General features: G+C 44.6%; 1 protein-coding gene across 1 annotated transcript; it reads right to left on the bottom strand.

Annotated features, from left to right (window-relative positions):
* Positions 1 to 1,033: 1,033 nt before the first annotated feature.
* VIPAS39 (VPS33B interacting protein, apical-basolateral polarity regulator, spe-39 homolog) lies at positions 1,034 to 25,016 on the bottom strand. Its single transcript, XM_040226002.1, has 20 exons — positions 24,905 to 25,016; positions 21,829 to 21,921; positions 21,095 to 21,197; positions 18,975 to 19,118; positions 17,803 to 17,841; positions 17,382 to 17,446; positions 16,611 to 16,667; positions 13,503 to 13,595; positions 12,792 to 12,825; positions 12,186 to 12,288; positions 10,160 to 10,187; positions 8,735 to 8,808; positions 7,026 to 7,101; positions 6,450 to 6,584; positions 5,801 to 5,842; positions 5,401 to 5,490; positions 4,105 to 4,191; positions 3,444 to 3,533; positions 2,919 to 3,023; positions 1,034 to 2,050 (listed from the first exon to the last, which is right to left on the bottom strand). The coding sequence occupies exons 2-20, from the start codon at positions 21,919 to 21,921 to the stop codon at positions 2,030 to 2,032; spliced, it is 1,479 nt and encodes a 492-aa protein (XP_040081936.1). The 5' UTR covers positions 24,905 to 25,016; the 3' UTR covers positions 1,034 to 2,029.
* Positions 25,017 to 25,178: the final 162 nt, after the last annotated feature.

Genomic DNA, 25,178 nt, shown 5'->3' with positions numbered 1-25,178 from the left:
GTTGATCAGAGAGGCAGCAAACATGAGGTTACCTGGAAATGCAAAGTGAAGGAGCCAAAGATGGAGTCTGATCCCGAGAGCAGGCTTCCTCCTCATTGGACTACTGACTTTGAGGGTAGGTTAATTCTGTGCCGTAGGCAACTGCTTGTGCCCTGCAGGCTCTTCAGTGGCATCCCTCACCTCTATCTACTAGAAGCCAGTGGCTCCCTCCAGTTGCGGCCACAAGAAGTGTTTCCAGAAACTGACACACATCTCCTGGGAGGGGGAACTGCCCCCAGAGGAGCACCATGTTGCCTGAAAGCCTGCTGTCTCTGTACCAGCGTCGTCTTTTTCCCCTACCACTTCCCCCACTCAATTCAAGAGAAGACTCTTGAGAGTCCCTTGGACTGCAAGGAGATCCAACAAGTCCATCCTAAAGGAGATCAGTCCTGGGTGTTCATTGGTAGGACTGATGTTGAAGCTGAAACTCTGATATTTTGGCCACCTGATGCGGAGAGCTGACTCATTTAAAAAGACCCTGATGCTGGGAGGGATTGGGGGCAGGAGGAGAAGGGGACGACAGAGGATGAGATGGTGATGGCATCACTGACTCAATGGACATGGGTTTGGGTGGACTCCAGGAGTTGGTGATGGACAGGGAGGCCTGGTGTGCTGTGGCTCATGGGGTGGCAAAGAGTCAGACACGACTGAGCAACTGAACTGAACTGAATTCCCCCACTCCCATAGTCAGAGGAGCGCAGCCTTCCACAAGCCCTGAGAGAACTGTGCCTTCCTCTCACAGACGAAGACAATGAGGCCCAGCACCACACAGCTTGTCAGTGACAGAGCTGGGACAAGAGGCCGGGCCTTCAGCCAGGGGCGGCATTCCCTCTGTTAAGCACATGGCCCTGCTTTGCCATAAGCACTGTTACTCCATAACCTGAGGTGCTAACAGGCCGATATATGCAGTCACCCAGGCAGGGCTGTAGCGGTCCCAAGAGACAGGGCAATGGTTTCATGGCTCTGCACAAAATAACCGGGAGGGAAAGAGAAGGCGCCAAGGAAGAAACGGCTTTATTAGGCATCTAGGCGTGTCTGGGAAACCCAGGTCAGTCACAGAGAAGAAAGGCTCATGTTGGCACAGGAATACAGCACACAGGCGTTGCAGAATATCCTCTCGAAAACCAACAGCGAAACCAAACCCTCCCTCTTGGTAGCCTACCAGAAATGCTGCTGAGGTGAGCCCTGGTGAAACTTGTGGAAGCTCCTAGTGAAACAGGACGTGTGAGCAGAAAGGGAGCGTGCGCCCCAGCCCTGCTGACTCATGTACAGTGGGGGGCCTGGGTGGGGGAAGGAGGAACGGGAAGGAGGGTGCCCTCATCTCCTGCACCAGGCTCCCCGGGGTGCGGGGAGAGAGGAACCACTGTTTGTCTGTAAAGGGAAGACCAGGGCAGCAGAGGGGGGCGGGCCGGCTCTGCCACGAGGTGGCGGACTCTGTACAGTCTGGGATGAGGGCGCCTCCAACAGGTCCCGGCAAGGCAGGCGGCCCTTCCTGAGGACCCCCCACCCCCGGAGAGACAGCCATTCCAGTTCCCTGCTGACCTCCTGCAGAGGAGATGCCAGCATCCAGCACCAAGTCCAAGGTCACAATCAGCTGAGGGGAGTGGAGTGGCCGCCCGACGACACCGGAACCTCTCAGTCTAGGAGACCTCCTTTTTGGAGCAGTCAGTTTCTGCGGACCAAAAGCCATCTTGCCCAATATGGGCCCAACCTAGAAATTAATTCCCACCTTCATGTGAGCACCAGGTGAAGAGTCTCTCTCATGAGGCAAAGCTTTAGATCTTGGCCCTTCGGTGACAGTCCCTGGACAGAAGACCGGTCTGAGGCTGTCGGTGCCCAGGCGCTGGTCTCTGTCCCACAAGTAGCAGGCACTGCCTGCTAACGATGGGCCCCAGTGATGTGATGCTGTAACTCTCCCAAGAAGAGTGCTCTCTACTTTCACAGGCAGGAAAGGAAGAAATGAGGCAGGTTGCAAGGGAGCTGATGCCACTTAATTCTTCCATCGAATTTGCTGGGGAAAAAAACAAACAATGATCAGTTTTCATAGATCCCTACAGATAGGCTGACAGAATTCAATACAAGGACTCCGGGTAGGTAATGTAAGGAAAAGAAAGATGGAGCCGGAAGGCTGAGGAAAAAAAAAAATTAACGTGGAGGAGAGGAGTTCATTTATTCAGAGATGGATTAAACACCTATTCTGTACCTATTCTGTAAGCCTGATTTAGGGCATTTATTCTGGTTCTGCCCTCCTCAGGACAAAGATTCAAAGATTCACTAGCTTTAGCTTATAGTAGATTCCAAAATATCTAACTGGGACCAAAGCTCCATGTTAACAATAAGCTCAGCAATTCCATACTATGAGAGAAGAGGCAGCTGTGTTCCCCAAGTAGCTAAAAATCAGGGGACACATGTATACCTGTGGCCGATTCATGTTGATGTACGGCAAAAACCATCACAATGTTGTAAAGTAATTATCCTCCAATTAAAATAAATTAATTGAAAAAAAAAGTAGCTAAAAGCTACTTCACCTACTTCTTTCTTCCAATAGGGAGGTCACATCCAGCCCCAGGAAACTCTACAGTTTGCATATTCTGATTCTATAATGTTTGTTTCTAACTTCCAGTGGTTAGTCCTTCCTACCTGATAAGTTTAACAATGATAAGAGCACTACAATCAGTGTCAGCCAAGGTCCCCAGACCACCCTAAGTCATCCCACGTCTCAGGAGTGACTTCTGCCTTGTAGGCCCATAGGAGACCCTTATCAAGAGATCCATAGGCTTGGCCGACAGCAATCCCATTCATGCCTTGGGAGTATGTACTTGACGCTCCTCTGAGAACTGTCTCCTGAGCCCACTGGAGGGCAAGCTGCAGCCCCTCACCGAGCTGTTGAGAAGGGCATCAATCTTCTCCTCCTCGGCAGAGCCTTTATCCACCTTGCTCCTGTACGCGAGCAACTGCTGACGATCCTTCAGGTCCCGGCAAGTCTATTCACCAAAAGAGACGACAACAAAAACCTCCAGTCAGCCTTCTCTAGAAGGGCCTCTTTCCTTCTGTCTCTCCCACTCTGAGCCAAGGTTCCGAGAGGAGCCAGGGAGCTGCGGTGGGATGACAGTGGGGCTAAGCACCCACCAAGTTTCACACTGAAGAGACATCTACAGAGGTTACATGGCTTGATTTAGTTCTATGAATTCTCCAAGTGCAACGAATTTATAAAAGCAGAGAAAACCCAGTCAGAGAACTGGGCAAATCATATAGGAGAGCTGGTCTCCAAACTAACTCTTGCCAGACCACGCTATGCACTGAGTGGAAACTGACATTAGCACCTCAGGATCTAGGACCTGAGACTGAAGCCTCCCACTGTCCACTGAGGTCTAACTCAGGGCTCTCATTTCTGAGGGACTCACATCAATGACGACATCATGACACTTGAACTTGGTGGCTAAGTTCAACTTTGTGTCCACATCTTCCACCAGATTGACATACTCCTGTAATATCTGTGAAAACAAGTACTTCTGATTAATGACTCTCAGCCATATTAACCCAGAGTTCTGAAAGGTAGGGAAAAAGTTCCGAAGAAGGCAAAGAGTCAGTGCCTGCTGTCTACAATTCTCGTCACGAACCACAGGACTAGGTCTGCAATGGGCAATGAGGTGGACTTTCTGCAGTAATCCATGTTCTCCCGAAAAGGAAGAGAATGGCCCACTCCTCCTCATCTTGGAGCCAGACCCCTGTGCCAGCAACAGGTATGCCTTGGGTCTGACCTCCCCCCATGGCCCCTGCTCCTTGATGGCCTTTCTCATTAAGTTCTCCTGTATCATTTGAGTAGTGTGCCTCCCTCTGGCTGAACACAGCAGACGCTCCTCAGAGGGGGTAGTCTGGGGTCATACTTCTAAAGGCTGAGCAGAACTTCCTTCCCTGGCCCTTTCTAGGTCAAGGCGCAGTACAACCATTATGTTGCCTTTAAGAAAAGACCAGAGCAGGTCAAGTCTCTCACTGCTAAGCAGTAAGAGGCTGAAAGTCAGGTCTCCTAGAAGACCTTGTACCCGACTCTCTGGGAACCATTACCTGGACAGGGGCACTGTTCTTGTGCAAAATTTCCACAACCCGATGGAAGCCAATGGGTGCTCTCTTCTTGGTGTAGCCCAGCCAGTTCTGAAAAAGGAAGGCGGGGTGGCCGTGGGCAGGTCAGACAAATTCAACCCACTCTGAGCTAGTCTCTCTGCATTTTGTGGTAGGACTAGCATAACGTGCTGGTGAGAGTGGATGAATGGGAGGTGGCGGAAAGAGAAAGGAAGAAAGATGAGGGTTTCAGCAAAGTCAAGGAACTCAGGAGGGTGGAAAAGAGTCAGAGGTAATCTAAGTTCTAAGCTCGAATAGGCATGAATGCAGAAAAGTCTGAAATACAGCTAAATGAAACAAGCAGTTTCCTTAACAATACCTGCATTGATACTATGAAATTCTCTGGGTAGAATAATCCTACCCTTTACATCTTTATATTTACATAAATGTTTATTTGCAAATTCATGAGGAAAGGTCTGGAAAGCTACCAGTCAAACTTCTCACAGTGCTTGCCTTGAGGAAGGGACTGAGAAAGAGTAGACAGTGGAAGAGGAACTTCACTTTTTACCCTCTCACTTTCACAGCAGGTTTGATTTTGACACAGGCATGTACTGCCTTCATAGTTAATGTTTCTAATTAAATAACAAAGGCAGAAAACAAAAAATTGTCAAACCCATAATGGAAAAATGGATATTTAAACTGCAAACCAACGGAGACATGACAACTGAACAGAATGCAAGATTCTTGACGATCTGGACAGCAAACAAAAACAAACAAAAAACAGCTCTAAAGAGCTAATCAATTTATGTGTATTATAATATTCTTTTTTTTAATTAGAGGATAATTACAATATTGTGATGGCTTCTGCCATACGTCAACATGAATCAGTCACAGGTATACATGTATCCCCTGCTTCTTGAACTCCCCGATAATATTCTTACGTAATTTCTCAAGAATGATAATACTGTGGTTACAAATGAGAACAATGCTTAAGTAGTTGAAGTATTGTGATGTCTGCAGTTTACTTTCAAATGTTTCAGCCAAAAAAATGCATACAGAACAAGAGAAAGCAAATATGGCAAAAATGTGAACAAGTTCGTTAAGTAGGTGAAAACTGTTAATTATTCTTTCTTTTGGTTTTCTTTAGATCTGAAACTTTGGAAAATAAAATGTTGAAGGAAAAATGTCAACCAGTAGCTGGAACCTGAGTGTCCCAGGAGGCGTGAAACCTGAGACTCCCAGGAGGCGTGGGATGGCAAGACAGCATCTCCACCGGAGTGCTGACAGCCCCAGGGCACCCACCTTGGTGGTAAACAGGGCATCAACGTCATGCCAGGCCCGGAGCTTGGCGCGAGCGGCTAGCGCTGTCAGCACGTACTGTTTGTCTGGGATCTGAAAGCAGAGGCCCGGGGAAATTAAGAGAAGCATAAAAGCATCAGGGGAGGGGCTTGAGAGTTCTGGAAAGACAGGCAAAAATACTCCCTGGTATTGATTCTGCCCCTTACAATCCACAAAGCTCTTGGGTCTCCAAGCCCCGGCACTGCTGCAGGCTATTCAGTTAAGGCCTTCCCTCACTTCCCACTCCATTCTCCCCTGACCCCTGAATGTCAAGGGACTTACTGCACAGGGTTACAAAGCAACACCCACTCCACAGAGTGATTCTGATACTACTTTTACTAAACACTGCTGAATTTTTATCTACCTTAAATGTCTTCTTCAGGTTGACCGGGCTGCTGAAAGTCCCCTAGGATGAAAGTGGAGAAGGAATCTTGGTGTTACTGACTTTCTCAAATACCACCAATCTCCTGTTTTCTTGTCCACTAGCTAGACATTCTACATTTCACTCTGTAACCATTTAAACCTGGAAATTAATTTAAGAGAAAAGCTCTATCAGGTCTAACTGGCCATCACCATCCAGCTTAAGAGCAATAGATTAACAGGTATAAAGTATTTCCCAATTTTTTGCTAATCCTATGATTGTTACGATCATGTCCACCTATGGGATCATTAAAGTCGCACTTCTTCAAGAAAACTTTTTAAAGTATGCACAGGTAACTACCCTCTGCTGCTCTTCTTTACCCTGTGGGAATCCATTAGAAACTCTGGGCCTCTGACCAGAGATGCTCACAGCACCAGCACTGGTCAGGCAGATGTGTTCTAGGGCAGGCCAGCTCACCAGAAGCCATGTGAACCCATACAGACCTCTTTTCCCCTCTTGGAACTGTTCCCAGGTGGGCTGCCAAGAATGATGTGCACCCACTGTAAACAGAATACGCTGAAACACAGGCTCTTAAGGATGCCCCCCTGTGCAGTGAGAATGTCTGGGCCTTTCTCCCCCGTGTGGCCCGCACCTCAGCCTCCGTGTAGTGGTAGAAGCAGGAGTAGAAGAGCGTCGTCACCAACGGCATGTTGAGGATGGACGCTTTGCGGGGGTGCTTCCGGAAGACCTCAGTCTGTCCCGCTAACTCTAGATGCCGATCGTTTGCCTGTGGTGGAGTGAGCCAAGAGAAAAAAGAACAGTGTCCGTGGAGTGGAGGCAGGAGAGAAGCCTGTAATACTAGAGCAGATGTGTTTCCTACCCTAGGAAAGAGGCGAAGAGGAGAAAAAGAAAGAAACTGCCTAGGAGAGCCCCGAGGAGCTTAAGATCCAGAAAATGATGATCTAAGTTGGATGGAGGAAGACCAGAGAAGTAGTGATGAAACAAAGCTCTGGGATGAGGAGGAAATAGCTCCAGATTAATAGCAAGTGAGAACAGAAAAGATGCCTGGAGACAATGGAGAGAAGGCCACCATGCAGAGAAAGAAAATAAAGACTCTTAGAAAGGGTAACTGGAAATGACGTATGTGGGCAGAGCAGAAGTCTCCTAGCTGCTGAATGACACGGAGCTTTGGCACTGAAGCAGAAAGAATAGAAACAAGGATTCTAACCTCGATAATGATCTGACGTTCCAGGAGTGTGTAATGGTCTTGTATGTGTGCAGAATCTTCTGTTGAAAATGGCAAGCTGGGAGAGAGGGCAAGAAGGTTAATACCTCATTCTCTACTCAAACAAAAAACACACCTACCTAATCCAGGTCACCACTTTAAGTCTAAGATGCTCATGTGGCTTTGCAATCCTGGTCTCTGTTCCCTTTAGAGCATCCCTGAAAGGCAGAGAGAAAGCAGGAAATAGAGGCGACCTCTGGCCAGGATTTTATACTTAAGGTTTTGCCAATTAGACAGGGAGCCTTCAAGTCCACGAAATACATACAGTCACTAGTGATTCTGCTGAGGAGTGAGGCAGAATCCTCTCATCGTGGGCGGTGCAATGACTGAAGAACGAGTCACTCAGCCAATGAGTGCACCTGGCCAACTGCCCTTCATCCACATCCCAGGGAGGCTCAGGGATTCCAGTCACTGCCTAATGTCAATGCTGAACTGTCTTTCAGGAGCCCTGACATGTTGGCCATTTTTTAATGCAGAGTAATAAGATAAAACTCAAGTTACAGAGCATGGCAGTATGTCTGTAGATTGGTAAAAGTCTCAAGAGTTCTACATGATGTCAAGGGTCCCACCTTTATCACTACATTATATCCTTCCATATGAATAAGCTGACGGACAAACACTGTCTTGCCTAAAAGTCATTTGGCAAGTCAATGGGTAAGGCCAGGAATAGAAGCCAGAATTTAAACACCCAGTTCCCAGACCTTCCTTCAGAAAGTACTGCCTTATTCCTCTACTCCACTCACTCCAGGAAGAATTCTGAAATTGAATTACACTGTCCCAGGTAAGTGTGAGCCCACAGCCAATTTTTAGAAGTGATAAAGAAGACAGCAAAAGGTTCCAGTTACTTCAGTATTCTAACTTCTCTCTTTGTTTACCAGAGGCCATAGGACACATTGGCTCAGTAGCTGCTGAAGTTAAAACTAAGGATTGCACTGACATAAATTTCTAAATGTGAAACCTGGCAATCATGTCACACGAGGAATGACGGAAAGAACTGTGACCACTGAACCTCAAGTAAGGTCTACTGGGTGGACTCTACACCTGTCTCGAAAGATGAACAGGGAAGCAAGTTTCAGCTCAATGTAAGGAGGCACTTGCAGTAATAAAGGCTGTCCAACAACGAAATAAGCCCCTTCCAAGAGCAGTGTGTGCCCCACCCCGAAAGAACAGGACATGAGGTTGGTTTTCACAGGGATTTATACCCTGGATAAAAGCTGGACTGAATCAGTAGTTCTTGGACTGTGGGGTTTCAAGGACTGGTAACCCTGAAAACAATACATAAGTAAGATGTTGCCGATTTTTTTCTTTTAATACATCAGGTCACACACACACAAAACTTAAAACTCATTTTTCTACCAAAAAGAAGTCGGGGAAGGGGAGGGAATCAATGAATAAAACGCAATCTTCAAATTAATCTAGCTTTAGGAGACAGCTCTCTACACTGTCTTTAATTTTCTCAATTTATCACCAATCAGTGAAAACTCTATGGGGGAATAGTGTTTGGAACCACTGAATGAGATGATCTTCAATCATGTTTGTATGGCCCACTGTTAGCCTGTCCCTGCAACCATCTATCCATTCTACCCTCTTTTAATCTCTTCATTGTTCTGTATAACAGTATTGATAGTGAAAAACATTTCTGCCCCACTTACCCAATACATGTCTTAAGAAATTCTTTTCGTTTCTCGGGGTCCTGAATGTTCAAGTGCTCTCGATAATGGGACAGCTACAAAAAACAGAGAAGAACTTTGAGCTACTTCTTTTCCTCAGAAGGGTGAGTTAGCTCTGTCAGTAGGCTTTCCATGCTTGAAAGCTAAACTCTTCATTACTAGAGATTCTTCTGGGAATAGATGGCAGAGGGGTGAGGGAGAAGAGTGATTCAAAATTATTATCTCTAACTGCATTATCCAATATAATAGCCACGAGTTTCAAGAAAAAGTTGTTCTTAGGAGATTGTCCTATTCTGTGAGGATAAACTAAAAGCAGACTATCAGATTTGCCAATTCCAAGGTTTATAAGGTTGGAAAACTCCAAATTCATATATAACAGCATGCATGATAAATCACCTCCAATTCAAACAGAGAATATGAAGAAAATATGAAAGCTTTAGATAAAAATGAGTTACCCAAAACACATTTATTTTTACTGTTTAATCAAACTTCAAAACAATGAACTATATGAATGCTATCTGAAGAAAATTCCTTATAGTTTTGAACCTATGGAAATTAAAAATATAAACGAAAAAGCTTTTCAAAATGAGTACTACATATTCCTAATCATTCTGAAGAGATTAAGATAAAAGGTTTTGAGATTTTCCCACACCTTGAGTATTAAGTACAAGTTCCTTTTACAAAATATTACTGGAAAACATTTTCCTGAATTATACTCTGGTGTGCAAAGCTTAAAAATGTATCACCACCAATGTGTGGTACAGTGACTAAAAGAACAATTCTGACATTGATGGCAACGAGAAATCCTTACTCTTACATAGTAATGTCAAACCTTTTAAATAGATTATTGAAGTTTTAATAAGAAAATTATATTTTTTGTAAAATTTCAGGTTCATTCTTATATTACAAGAGTTTTGTCTACAATGGTGAAAATCTGTCCAAAATCAACTTTAACACTTAGTCATTGAGCTCTCACCCAAAATGTGTATTGGATGCCCTACCAGCGGCTTGACCGATTGTCCTTCATGACCTGTATCTGATTTCTTATCCCTGTTTGCTCAATATTGTTTGTTCAATATTGTCTTTAGTATTAGAAGACAAAACCCCAAAGCTCCTACAAATCAAGAACTAAAAACAACTAGAAATTAAGAGACAAATTCCAAATTGACCAGGCCAGTTTTCATTCGGTTACTTTTTTTAAAAATTTATTCAGAAGCCCAACCAAAAGAGTATATAAAAAGACACAAAACAGTACATCATCTGGATTGTTCTCAGGCTTCCCAGATGCCTCTGTCTCCCAGAAATAACCAATACCAAAGGAAAGGAAACAGTCAGTCAGTGCGGTAGGTTGAGTTTTGGCTTAGACTTTTTAAAGAGGCCCCCAACTGAAACAAAGGCCACACTTACCGCAAGCTCTTCTGTTCTATCCAGGAACCTGGGAAGAAGCAGAAGGGAGCAGCGCATTTTTATCTATTGATGCGTGGCAGTATAACCTCACAAAATAGGATGAGTGTTCTAGGAGAAACATCATCCGAACTCATCTGCCTCCATACACAAGCTAAGCCCTTCTCTTCTCAAACTCTCTACCATCAGCAACCCCAGAGAACACGTGCCCGACCTACCGAGCAGAGTGAAGAGCACAAGCTGGAAGACATTGTGGGCACTAATAACTCTGTAATGTCAACAGATCTGACAGAAAGGCTCACAGCTTCCGCAAAACCTCAGCCCACAGTAGTCTTCTGGGTTTTTTTTTTAAAGATGAAAACACTCTTCTCTGTCAGTAGTCTTGGAAACACACTGTCTACACTATCCTCCTCTGTTGTTTTCTTTTTTTTTTTTGAAGATTTATTTATTCAATCTTTAGCTTTGAGGGGTCTTCACTGCTGCACGTAGGCTTTCTCCGGTTCTGACGAGTGGGGGCTACTCTCTGGCTGCGGCGTGCAGGCTTCCCACCGTGGTGGCTTCTCCTGGCGTGGAGTACGGGCTCTGAGGGTGAGGGCTTCAGTAGCCGCGGCACACGGGCTGAGCCGCTCCAGGGTACATGGGATACCCCACACCAGGGATGGAACTCGCGTTCCCTGCATAGGCAGGTGGATTCTTAACCCCTGGACTCCCAGGGAAGCCCTATTGTTTTCAGGTACAGCATACAATGCATTTTGTCTCTCCCCAAAGGTGGTAAGGCCTTGGAGAACAAGGACTTTGTCATCTGATTGCTTTTTCACTCTGCAAGGACCACTATAATTAACATCACTACTTTGGCATAGAGGTGATGCTTAAAAAAAGCGTTGTTGGTTCGGGGGGAAGGAAGGAAGAAAAGAAAGAGGGAGGGAGGGAAGAAAGGGTTGAGGGAACAGCTCCTCTTGAACACGGTTTCTACAAATTCCTGGCTAACCATCTCTAATCTGGACCCTGACCATGTGTGCCCTCCCCACCTGAGTCTTTGGGAAAGCTCATCACTCTGCGGAGGCCACTAGGTAAATAAAGTTACCTCATGCCACATGTCAGCCTAAACAGAGGCTCCACCCCCTGCCCTGACACTGAAGAAAGGACATAATATACCTGTTTTAAGCTAAGAGTGGGAAAAAGTCCCTAACAACTGAAATGAGATAGGGAAGAAAAACATGGCAGAAGACAGCTGCCCCCAATGGGTACCCCCTTCCCCAGGCCCCCAGCAGACATGCCTGCTTCTTGCCTCTCTACCCATCAGAACCTGACCCAGTCCCACAGGGCCCAATCAGTTCCTAATCACTCCCATGACGCTCTCCTCAGATATCCTGACTGAAAATTGCATTTGCTTCTTCTGCTCTTCCATTGCGCTTCTCACTGGCATCACCAGGGACCAAGTAAAAAAGGCATCTTTAGTCTCGGTCTTTTGTTAGAAAATAGTTAATAAATATTAATACCACAGACTAGGCATTATGCTGAGCGCTTTACATGCATGAACTCCTTTCACCTTCATAATGACCTGTGGAGCAGGCAACATTACTTCCATTTTACAAACGTGAAAACTGGTGCTTGGAGAGGTTGAGGAACTTGTTCAATGTCATGCTATGAACTAAGTAATGGAGATAATATTCAACACAGGTGCTTGATTCTGGAGCCTGATTTCCTAACACGGTTACTTTATTACATGTTGTGGTGCAATATTAGTTATCCCATCACATTTCTTTTTTTCCTTCTTTCTCTCTTTTCAGTCATGCCACGTGGCTTGTGGGATCTTCGTTTCCCAACCAGGGGCTGAACCTGGGTCCACGGCAAAGAAAGCACCAAGTCCTAACCACTGCCACCAGGGAATTCCCCCATCACCTTACTGTATCTTGTCTAATAAGCGTTTCGAGAAAAAAGGGGCAGTGTCTCTTTCTTTGTAGTATCACCCAGACTGCTCTGAACTAAGTACTTAACAAACTTTACAGACCAGATGATCAATTCTTACCTAAAGAGGTCTAAAAGCAGCTTCTGATCACCTATCTCCTTAAGGAAGTGAATGAGATGTCTCAGGGCAACCTGCCGTACCTCCAGCTCTCGGAAGAGGATCTCTGGTAGGCAGGAAGAAAGGAGTTAGATGGGGAAAGATTAAAGCCTATTACTCAACAGGAAATCAGCACCCCCCAACTCACACATTCTTAAGATAATCTCCTCAAAGTCCAGCAGAAGCTAGGAATGGTTTACGATAGTGCCCACCCCTGGCTCAACCCACCAGCAACACACTCCAGGGTCCAGGACAAGGCGAAGCCTTTGTGTTAGCTTTCAGCTCTCACCAACCCAACCAGCAGGCCCTGAGCGTGGACTTTCACTTCCTCAAACCAACACAGCCATCCGTCTGTGCAGTAAACGAGGGGCTTTTTAATTACTGTAGCTATCACTCGAAAGGAGGAACGACTCAGGGCTGGGGTATGTACTCTGAAGCCTCAGGACCCCCCAGCTATCCCAAAAGTAGCCCTGATGCTGGTGAATCCTGGTATGAAAGCCACGAGACCACCCTCCCTTCCAGTGTAGCGGACACCTTACTGACTACAGATCTCCCTCAAGCCACGCTCACCTTTACTCAACGTCCTCTTCAGGAAGATCAGAACCTAGAGGAAGAGAACCAAGAAGGAAGCACCCTGTGTAACCTTCCAAACACGAGGCCCTGAGCACCTGACGACTAGCAACGAGGCCAGCAGCTCATCAGGAATCTTCACAGGTCCAGACAAGGTGTTTCTCAATGTGATGAAAGGACAGGTGATGGACATATGGAATGAGCTCTGTCTTGGGAGTCCACACACCCTTGCACCTTATGGCAAGAGACACCTCCCTCCCTCTGTGAGAGGCTGCTCTCACATCTCTCAGCCTTCAGATTATTTTTGAGGACACAAAGTAGCCAACCTACCACTTCTGGGTCATAATGAAGAGTGTCACACACAATGCAAACTGAGTTTTTAGAACACGTACTTCTGGGAATCTTCTACTTCAAGAGGAAATCCAGTGTCTCTACTTGACATTAAAGTCTATCCTGTGGATAACCAACAAGGACCTACTGCACAGCACAAGGAACTATACTCAGTATTTTATAATAACCTATAAGGGAAAAGAATCTGAAATATATATGTTAACACATAACTGAGTCATGTTGCTGTACACCAGAAACTAAAAGATTGTGAATCAACTCCATTTCAAATAAAGAAATAAAGATTAAAAAAAAAAATCTATCCTGATTGGACTTTCAGAAACTGATGAAAGCAATAATTAAACAACAAAAGGCACAACTCACTGCAGTAATGACGTTCCCATCATGCATGCTTACTGCTTCTTCTAGGAGCTGGATTTTGTCCTGTAAGGAGCGGAACCTTTCCAGTGAGCAGACCTGCCAGATAAAAATAGAACTGGTGTTCAAGGAAGAGGGCCATTTCCTACATTCCGTTGTCACTGGAAACTGAGGAAGAGCAAGAATGACCTGAAATCTCCCCAACACACATGCATGCTCAATCGCTTAGTAATGCCTGACTCTTTGCGACCCCATAGACTGCAGACCGCCAGGCTCCTCTGTCCATTGGATTTTCCAAGCAATAACACTGAAGTGGGTTGCCATTTCCTTCACCAAGGGATCTTCCTGACCCAGGGATTGAACACACATCTCCTGCACTGCAGGCGGATTCTTTACCGCTGAGCCACCTGGGGCTTCCCAAGTGGCACTAACGGTAAAGAATCCAGCTGCCAATGCAGGAGATGGCAAGAGAAATGGGTTTGATCTGTGTGGGTCAGGAAGATCCCCTAGAGCAGGAAATGGCAACCTGCTCCAGTATTCTTGCCTGAAAAATTTCATGGACAGAGGAGCCTGGTGGGCTACAGTCCACGGGTCACAGAGAGTCAGACACGACTGAGCACACATGCTGGTCCCCAAGGAGAGCCTCTTTATTTTACACAACAGCCTCCAACACTCTATGAGCCAGGAGGTTCCCACCACCCACTCCCTAGTTCAGCCTTATGCCCTGGAAGAGGTTAGTGTCCTGATGAAGGCTTGCCAAAGTCAACAGGCAGGGAGACCACTTGTTCTCTTTTTCCTCTTTTTTTTTTTCCCTTTTTAAAAAAAATCTGTTTTGCTTTGGTTGGTTGGTTGGTTGGTTGCTTTTTCAAACCCTGGTGTTGAGCGCCACCTTTCAGTAGATCACAGTGAGGGAGCTGCTCTGCTACATATGAAAGCCGGACCCAGAAGCAGGTCCTCTAGAAATGGTTTAGGACGAGCTTCCCCAGGAACATGCGGTGAGTGACAGGTGAGGCGGCAGCCACATTTCCGGCCACGCCCTGTGTCCCAGGATGAAGGACTCTCTGCACGGGGACTCCTGAGGCTTTGCGGCGTTTGCCACACCACGGGGGATGCGCGTGGGGTCCACTGGAGGGGACAGCAGGGGACTGGCTATCTGAGGCCAACTTTTATTTCTTTTTAATTAACTTATTTACTTATTTTTGCCTGTGCTGGGTCTTCGCTGCTGCGTGCAGGCTTTCTCGCGTTGTGGTGAGCGGGGGCTACTCTTCATGACCGTGTGCAGGCTTCTCGCTGCAGTGGCTTCTGCTGTTGGGGAGCACAGGCCCTAGAGCTCGGGCTCCAGCAGTGGCGGAGCGAGGGCTCCAGAGTGCTGGCTCAGTAGTTGTGGCACACGGGCTTAGTTGTGGCATCTTCCCAGACCGCAGATCAGACCCACATCTCCTGCACTGGCAGGTGGATTCTGAACTACTGGACCATCAGGGAAGTCCCAACTTGTTCTCTTTTTAATGAGGCACAATTTATATCATAAAATCTACACTATCTGAGTGTACAGTTCAGCAGGTTTTGACAAGTAAATAATCCCATGTTAACTACTACCACAATCAAGATACAGAACATTTCCATTACCACAAAAACTTCCCTTGTCCATCTGACAAGGGATCTTACTAACAGATATTTAGGTTATTCCCGTTTTAAAGGTTATAATAAATAAAGTTCCTATGAACATCTGTGTACAAGTCTTTGTATGAACAAATTTTCATTTCTCCTGAATTGTAAATGTCTATTAGCAATTAAATTAAACGTGTGTCTGATTTTGTAAGAAACTGTCAGACTCTTTTGCAAAGTGGTTTTACCACTTCACCTTCCTGTTTGCAGCATATGAGTTTCAGTTGTTTGCATCCTCCCAACGCTTGGTATGATCAGTATTTTTAAACTTAGCCATTATAGTGGCTGTATAGTGGTATCTCAGTTTTAATTCACATTTTCCTGATAACCAGTAACACTGAGCATCTTTTCAAGTGCTTATTGACCACACATCTTTTGGTGATATAACTGGTGAAAACTTGAGCCAGTTTTTAAATGTAATTGCTTATCTTATTACTGAAGATATGTCATCATTTTTTATACACATATTCTGGAGAAAACACTTTATAAGATGTATTTTACAAATATTTCCTCCCAGCAATGGTCTTTTTGTGTTTTTAACAATGTTTTCAAAGAACAAAACTTCTCAATTTTGGTGAAGTCCATTTTCCTTTTTGGTCTGATGGTTTTTGTATGCTTGGTTAATAAGTCTTTGCCTAACTCAAGATCACAAAGAAAAAAAAAAAGATCACAAAGACTTTCACCTAAATTTTCTTCTAGCTTTATAGTTTTAGCACTTATTCTACTATGATCTATTTTGACCCAATAATTATTATGATATCAATTCTCCCAAAATTGAAATACAGATTCAATGCAATCTCAGTCTAAATGCCAGCAGCTCTTTTATAACACTGACAAGCTAACATGGAAATACATAGGATCTAGAATGGCTGAAGTAATTTTGGAAGAGAAGAATAAGGTTGAAGAACTTACATGACTTGATTTCAAGATTAACTACAAAGCTACAATAATCAAGGCCTTGGTAATGGCATAAGGATAGACAAAAAAATCAATGAACTAGAATACAGTCCAGAAAGAGACCTACATATATAGGGTCAATTCATTTTCAACAAAGGCACCAAAGTGACCAATGCAGAAATGGATCGTCTTTTCAACAAATAGTGTTGGAGCAAACAGAGAACCATATAGGAAAAAAATGAACGTCCATTTGTACCTCACACTGTATATTTTGTATTAACTCACAATGGATCACAGACCTAAACGTGAAAGATTTGCTCTTACTCTTAAAGGAAATACTTTTCCCTCTCATCCATCACTCTTTTCCCACTTCCCCATCAAAACAACACTAAACCCTAGACAATCAGAAATTTTGCAGCTGAACTGCCATCTTAGTGGAATGATTTTCCTCCTGAAAATCATTTCATTTAACAAAACTGAAGAGAAAGGCCAAGCTGCTCAGCTTCCAAAAAAAAAACCTTCCAATTCCACACTCTCTCCCCAGGGCCTTACCTTGCCCTTCCTGAGGCGCCGCACTGTGTCACTGAGGCTCCAGTCGTTGCTGTAATCCTGGAATATTAGCAACATGTGAATTATAGGGAGTTAAAGGATCAGAATTCAGAATTATCAGTGCGCCAGCTCCTCACCTCATGCTTATAGTCTTAGTCCCTAGAGGGGAAGTATTCTGTGAAAGAAGATAGATTAAAAAAAAGCAAAACTAGGATGGTCTGGTCCTGAGTTTCTTAAGCAACCGGGACAGAGGTTTTACAGGCAGGACAAATTGGATCAAAGAGGGAACGGATCAACTGACAACGCTGGCAGCCCGACATGTAAGTGGTTCAGAATTTCAGCCCCTAGAGGCTGTTTTGGGACTCTAATTAATGGTTTTGCCGACAGAAGGAAAGGAGAGAAACGTGTTCTTTTTTTGGACCTTATGATATCGTTTTTTCCTTTTTCAGTCAATTTGCTTTTTCATGCGCTTTGTGTGAATATGAGCTCCACCAAGCTTCTAGACCGCAGTGATGATCAAAAGTTTCAAAGCACAACCTAAAAAATGGCAGTATAATGGATAAGGATACGCCAGGGCTGAATCAGAAACTAAAAATTTTGAGTTCCAGTTCTACCATGTAACTAGCTGTGAGACTCCCAGCAAGCTCTAATGTTTAGAGATCCAATTTTTAAAATAACACCTGCTCAGAGATTTGGGAAGATCAAGCAAGATAACAAAGGTCCAAGTACGTCAAACTGTGTAAAGAGTCATGACCATCGTAAGATATAACTCACCCTATACTCCCCCTTGGGTCTCCCCAGGTCTGGAGCATAGCTCTTGGCAGGCGTGTCTGACAGAGCTGCAAAAGAACAGGCAAGGGACTGAGAAGGACACCATCTTCCTGCCATGCCTTTCTTCCACTGCTCCCTTCGCTTGACTTGTGGGCTCCTGAGGTATCTTTATGGCCCAAAGTAGGGAAGCCCGAGTAGATCTCAGTTCCTACCCAAAGACAGCATCCCTAGATGCTACTCTTGGACCCCACAGCCTGAATGGTCTCAACCTGCTTATTCAGCATCAGAAAATTCCTTTAATAATGATGATAGATTCAGAAGAAGTGTCATCATCTAATTATCATTTGTCCCCATGACTCCCCAGGCTGTACCCCAGATCAGTAACATCTCCCACAGTAATCAAGAGAAGAGAGTCCATGCCTACCATCAGAGAGGGACTGGAAACTTCCAGGTCTAGTTCTCCCTAAAGATAAACACATAAGGCCAAGAGTTAAAGTCAGAACCATCCAGACTCAGTTTAGGATGCAGTGCACACAGAACCTTTTTGTGAAAATATGAGAACTTAAGGCTTAAAAAAGCTTTTACTCAACTTCAGAAATCTGAGGTACCATGGAAATAAAAGTCACTGAGGAACTTTTTCTTTTAATTGTGGTAAAATACACCTAACATAAACGTCACCATTTTTAAGGAGGATACAGTTCTGTGGTACTAAGTACATCCACACTGTACAATCATCACTACTGTCCATCTCTAGAACTTTCTGATCATCCCAAACTGAGACTGTACCCACTGAAAAATAACTCCCTTTCCTCCTTACTCTCATTCCCTGGTGACCACTATCTACTTTCTATTTCTATCTGACTATTCTAGGCATCTCACAGAAATGGAATCACACAGAATCCTTGTATGTCTGGCTTCATTCATTCAGCATAATATCCTCAAGGTTCATCCATGCTGTAGCATGTATCCGAATTTTGATCCTTTTCAAGGCTGAATAATACCCCATTGCATGTGCATGCCACATTTTGTTCATTCATTCACTGGTGAATGGACATTTGGGTTGTGTCCATATTTTGGCTACTCTGAATCGTGGTGTATAAATACCTGTTTAAGCCCTTGCTTTGAATTCTTTTTGGTATATACCCAGAAGCAGACTGCTGGATCATATGGCAATTCTACACTTAATTTTTTGAGAAACTGCCAAACTGTCTTCCACAGTCTTCCGGTGTCTTCTACACACAGGCTATACCATTTTGCATCCCCACCGGCAGTGCACAAGGCTTCCCAACAGGAATGCGCAGGGGCAGGAAGGATTCTGACCTAGACCCATTTATGAGTAACAGAAATGTGCAGGGGCAGGGAGGATTCTGACCTAGACCCATTTCTGAGTATATGTCACAAGGTTAACGTCAATTCTGTTTATCGTGTTTTAGAAACTCAGTCCAATCCCTCTGAATTTCCCTCATTTCTCCCCCTTTCTGATCCCTAATGGCTAGCTCCGAAGATTTTTATACTTCAGTATCTTTTTCTTACAGAGTAAATGAAAATCACAGCCTTGGTTTTTCGGAACTCTGTCCCTTTAACCATCGCTCTTACCTCTAAAAAAGCTGCTCAGAGAGTAGGTAGAAGCGGGTTTGGGTAGCTGTGCATAGGTGGAGAAGCTGTTTCGGTTCTTCAGCTGCTCACGCTCGTGGCTTGACCCACTACTACCAGCAGTCTCTTTGATGGACCACGAGATACCTGTGAGACAGCAAAATGTAGACAGTCCTTCTCATCCAAAATAACACCACCTCATCCACATTCCAATAAACTCTAAAGGCTTTTCATCAGAAGCCCTGGTCCCGTGCCAACAGGGGCTTAAAATACTAGGGCAGGGAGAAAGAACAGAATCACATAGACCAATCAACAGAAAAAAAGGGCAAAGGAAATGAATAAATGGATCAAAGAAAAGGAAATACAAGTAGCTGTTAAACATATGAAAAGGTGCTCGACTGCACTCCTAATAAGAGAATTACACAAATTAAAAGTACAGTTAAAAAAAATTAAAAAAAAAAAAAAGAAAGTACAGTTAGGACTTCCCTGGAGGTCCAGTGATTAAGAATCTGCCTACCAACGCAAGGGGACACAGGTTCGATCCCAGGGCCGGGAAGATCGCACAGGCCATGGAGGAACTAAGCTCACGTGCCACAGCTACTGACGACCGTGCACGTAGAGTCCATGCTCTACAACAAGAGAAACCACCGCCTGTGCACAGTTAGTAAGCAGACCCTGCTCGCTGCAGCTAGAGAAAGGCCCACGCAGCAACAAAGACCTGGAGCAGCTGAAGATAAAGAAGTATCTTTTAAAAGCACACTGAGATACCACTTGCCCCCTATAAGATTGACAAAGACCCAAAAGTTTGAGAACACCCTGTGCTGTCAAGGCTGTGGGGAAAAAGGAACACTCTGACAGTGCTAGGTGGGAGTGCAAATTGGTACAACACAGAAGCAAATATCCTCTGCCAGCAATTCCACTCTAGGAACTGAACTTTCAGATACTCCTACATGGGCAAAATACAAGGTCACTGACAGCAATATAAACAACAAAAGATTGGAAACAATCTAATGCTCCTCAACAGTGGACTGGTTACACAAATTATGGGAATTGCCTACAGTGTCTACTATGTTGCTATTTTTAAAAAGGGAGAGGCAGCATGAGAAAACTTGGAAAGATCTTCAAGCTATATTATCCATTAAAAAGAGGAGGGTACGGGACTTCCCTGCTGGTCCAGTGGTTAAGACTTCACCTTCCAATGCAGGGGGTGTGAGTTCGATCCCTGCTTAGGTAGCCAAGATCCCACATGCCTCCTGGCCAAAAGAACAGAACATGAAACAACAGAAGCAAAATTGTAACAAATTCAATAAAGAGTTAAAAGAAAAAAAGAGGAGGGTATAACGTATGCCACCCCTGGTGTAAAAAAGGGGGTTCATTTTCCTATATGTAGTTCCACAAGCAGAAAGCATCTCTAAATGAATACACAGGAAGCAAACAACAGCGGTTGTTTGGGGGACTGGCAGGGCCTGAGAACAAAGTAGACGCATGACAGTGTGAGGGAAACTTTTCTCAGTACGCCTGGAATCCTTTTTACTACAGTACGCCTTGAATACTTTTTGCTTTTTAAATCATGTGACAGTATTTCCCATTAAAACAAACAAACAAACAAACCTTTAAAACTATGCTTAAAAATCAGATGGACCCAGCAAAGGTGTCAGGTGGTATTAGAGAACGATTAGGCAGTGGGACTTGGTGGCTAAGGAAGTCAGTTCTTCCAGGCAGTTGTGAGCATTTAAGTCAGCAGTTCTCAAATATGACTGCGTAACAGAACATTAGCAGTGCTTATTGTCATTTGAGACCCCGCCCTACCCGCCACCCCACACCCAACGTCAAGACCTACTGAAGCAGTCTCTCGAGTGAAGCCCAGCAATCTAATTTTAACGAGCATCCCAAGTAAGTCTGAAATAGCCAGCCGAACATTAGCCCTCAGATAGCAGACCTAGACAGCCGTATGGAAACTGCTACCATACTTCCCCGGGTACCCTCTCCTGGGCAAATTTCCAGATGTATGCTCATCTGAAAATAGCTTAGCCTTGTTCCCTATCCTGACAAGTATTGAGGAGACTTTATGAGTGCTAAGAACCCTGAATAATTAATCCCTTCCCAGGGTCTTTTGTACTTACTTCCCACAGGTTCCCCGGTCCAGCTGACTCTCTCCAGGTCATCTTCATCATCATCATCTACAAAGTCTCGAAGGCTATTCACTGCCCGCTTGGATTCCTTTAACTGCGGACAGACATCAGGCAGGGCACTTAGGCAGTCATCACATCTCACCTCTCCCTCTGACAGCCAAGAAGGCTGAGGAACTTGGACTTGAGAATGGCCAATATTTTAACCTTTCTGCCATCGAATACCTAGCCCACCAGACGTTTGCCAAGAAAAGAAATTGCTATTTAGCCAACACTGGAGTCCAGTGGCAAACGTTAGGAAGAGTCAAAGCCACTTTTGAATTCTAATCCTATTCCTGGTATTGACTTGCTTTGTAGGGAGTTTTCCATCTTTCCAAAAATGAATGTTTCCCCCACTTGTAAAACAGACATGATAAAAGATAAAACTCCCAATCCAGTTCATCCTTCAAAAATAATAATTATATCACATGATAAAAGACTTAGGGTTCTTGAAAAAAAAAAAAAAAACGGCAAGAAATGAATCATCTTAAGAATTTAAAGGAAGAAGGGCAGGGAGTTGGCTTTTTACAACTCCTCTCTTTTCCCAGGGTTCTTCTCCATGAAGAGTCTTCTAAAGATCTGACTGAAAGCACTGCTGAGCCTAATGGAGACAGGTTACCGAGGATGCAAGGGAAAGGGTACGCAGTGGAAAGGGGTGAGGACTTCCGCCAGTGTTCACAGAAACCCACCTGTGAGAGCTCATCGTCTTCGTCATCAAAGGTGAAAGCCTTGAACTTGGAGCTATTCCAATACTCCTCCTCATCACCCTTTGTCCGATTCATCTGGAGGGAGAGGAAGAGAGATATACTGTATGTCTCTTTCTGGATTCCCCTCAAAAGAGCTCCAAAAGCTTTGGGTTCCCGGACTACAAACTCCCTGCTCTAGTCAGGGATGCACAAAAAGTGTCTGGTGAAGAAAATACTGAAGAGGCCACATAAAATCAGATCCTTGGGTCTCCAACCAATCCAATCACACTTTTGATTGTCTGATAACCCACAAATAGTCAGTCATCCCTAGAGCAGCTACTTCATTCAAAACACTATCTCAGGCACTCTGTCAGGTGTTTTATTATGTAAGGGTTTAAAAGGACAAAACACAGTCCCTCTCTGAAGGACCCTACAACAGAGTATTAAGCATATATACCTTTTCTAATTTATACACTCTCTTGCATGCTAAGTCACTTCAGTCGTGTCCAACTCTTTGCGACCCTATGGACGGTAGCCTACCAGGCTCCGCTGTCCATAGGATTCTCCAGGCAAGAATACTGGAGTAGGTTGCCATGCCCATCTCTAGGGGATTTCCCCAACCCAGGAATCGAACCTGAGTCTCTTAGGTCTCCTGCACTGGCAGGCATGTTCTTTACCACTAGCGCCACCTGGGAGGCCCCAGTATAAGTATGTATAAAGGTGAAAGTACAAGCCAGGCATGTGTTACAAGAATGCATCATGAACTTTGCTGAATACACAAGGTTAATCAAAGCATGAACAAAACAGATAGTAACTACATTCATGGACTCAACGTGTATCCGTTGCGTGCCACCTCTCAGGCCCTGTTCTAGGCTCTGGGAATACCGCAGAGAATAAAAACTCACAGACATCTTACTCTCTCATGTGCTTCTTGAATTCTTGATGGCAAGTAAGCAACTAAAGGAAGCTGAATTTGCCTGCTTGTAACTTCAACTTCAAATCATGATTAATTTAATAACAAGTACTGGCCAAAATTTGGGAAATGAGGGCATAGCCAAAGAAGGAAGTCTATAAAGAATCAGTCAAAACACAAGTCCCTCTCATAACTATTCTAAAATTAGATTTCACCCTGAAAAAAAGTTTTGCCTTAGAATCACAAACTTAACTATCCATGCCAGCTGGATTAGAGTGAAAAATGATTTAAGCCAAGAACCAGGTACCAAATTTTTCAGTGCCAAAAATAACTCCAAAGGCTACAGAGAGTCCAATTCTAAAGGATGGATTTGCTTTTTCTATTTCAATAGCACCTTTCTCAATAGAAGCTTAAGAAACACTCCCCACGGCAGAGCCACTGAGACTCCCAGTGGCCTTAACACACACTGCCTCACTCGGTGTGTTGTCGGGGGGTCTGGGAATGACAAAGCAGGCTGAGAAGTGTTTACCATCTGATCCTTCCCCATGGCAGATATCACTAACTGATTTCTACTGAACTCAGACACAGCTTAAAAATCCTTTTGTATATTTAATGCGGTGAGTAAAATCAAATACAAAAGCTAGCAGAAAAAAAAAAAATCATCCCTTATATTGCAACAAGCATAGGCTTTGTAGTCAGGCAGACTTGAATTCAAATGTCAGTCTCTCCAATTCACAGCAACCTGGGTAAACAATCTCACTTCTAAGCCTTGGAGAAAGTGACAGGCAACCTCACAGGGTTGGAGTGAAGAATAAAGAGTCAAGAAAGAGCTAACAAAAGTCCCCAGTATAAAGTAAATACTAAAGGCTAGATCCTTTTAGTATAGGATACCTTCTGCCATCTTTCTATCTCCGCCATTTGTAAATATGGGACTTAACAACAGAAACATACCTGTAAGACTGTTGTGAGGCTGAAGCCAGTGAACCACACGGAAAGCACATGTGCTGACACAAAAATTTGTTTAGTATTAATTTTTATTATTAATAAATCAATATCTTGGAGAAAGCTAGAAAAATATTTCTAAGCATTCCTAAAGTTTAAAATTTTGATACAAAAACTCTGAGTAGCCATCACAAATACTGAAGATGCCCACAGAGCAGGTAAATGTCCATGGTACAGGTGTCAGTTTATAAAGACTCAGAACAACTCTTCAAAGTAGGTCTAGAAGATTCCATTTCACTGATGAGGGAAATGAGGCACAAAAGGATTAAGTACCAAAGTTTTTAAGCTAAAGCTAGTTGCTCCTATCCAGGTTTTCTATCTCCTGGGTCATTTCCACTCTGATTTGCATCGTCCTTTTATCACTCTAGGGAAAACTGAGGGCAGGTCATTACTACAGTATCTACAGATAGGCATAGCATGAGTCTTAACAAACCCTTAATCCACCAGAGGATTTCAGGAATCTTTTCTTAACTATGCAAAGGCAGTGGACGCTTGACACTAATCTGTACTTCTAGCGCTAGTCATAAACTATATTTTCTCAGCAAGTAAAAAAGACAATGATTTAATGGCTCTAAAATTTATAAAGCAATTTTAAGAGGGGCTGAGAAAGATGCTTCAAAATTATTTAAAACACTTCAAAGGCTTGTCCCTGTCACTTGTTTACTGAGATCCCACCATACAGGGCAGTAGATCTCAAGGAAGAGCAGGAATACGACAAAGGAAGGAAAACGACTTGGCCAAAAAATATCTACAACCAACACGCTCTCCGCCTGAGGACACCGCAGAAACCAGCCTGTGAGAAGTTAGATTCGGACTCATTTATCTTCTTTCAAAGCCAGGCCTACACAAGTGAGGTGACGAACTGAGACGAGGAAATGTGGATTAAACTAGGAAAGCTCTGTGGGCGAAGGGTCCAGGAAACAAGGATCCACCGCAGAGGCCAGAGCCCAGAACCTTGGTACAATAAATGCTTGTTCAAATTCAGTTGTCTGGACTCGCTCGCGGCCCCAACCCCGAGTGCAAGCCCAGGGATCGCCAGAACTGGAGTTAACAGTCAGGCCAGAGAAGTCGAGGGACGCCTCAGACAATGAGGGGAAAGGATATGGATGCGGAGAGGCTGGACTCGGCCAGATATGTAGCCCAAGGAGTTTGGGACACCCTCACCTCTTCCACACCGAGCCCTCCCTCTCAGGTCAGCGCCAGACTTCGCCGCCGAGGGTCCAGCCTTTCTACACAGGCTGTGCGGCATACAAAAGGGACGGAAGGGGATAGTCCCGAGGAGGGGGCGGGAGCGCTGGGGTGGGGGTGGGAACCAAGGGTCGAGACCGGCGCCGCACGCCATGCTGGAAGTTGTAGTTCCTTCCGCCCCTACAATCAGGCTCTGCCCGGACAGGCCGCGGCGGCCTCTTGACTACAACTCCCAGAATCCCCAGCGCAC

This window comes from Oryx dammah, unplaced genomic scaffold (assembly GCF_014754425.2).
Source record: "Oryx dammah isolate SB20612 unplaced genomic scaffold, SCBI_Odam_1.1 HiC_scaffold_26, whole genome shotgun sequence".
NCBI lineage: Eukaryota > Metazoa > Chordata > Mammalia > Artiodactyla > Bovidae > Oryx > Oryx dammah.
The sequence above is the reverse complement of the archived record's forward strand: the minus strand, read 5'-3'. Positions and strand labels throughout refer to the sequence as shown.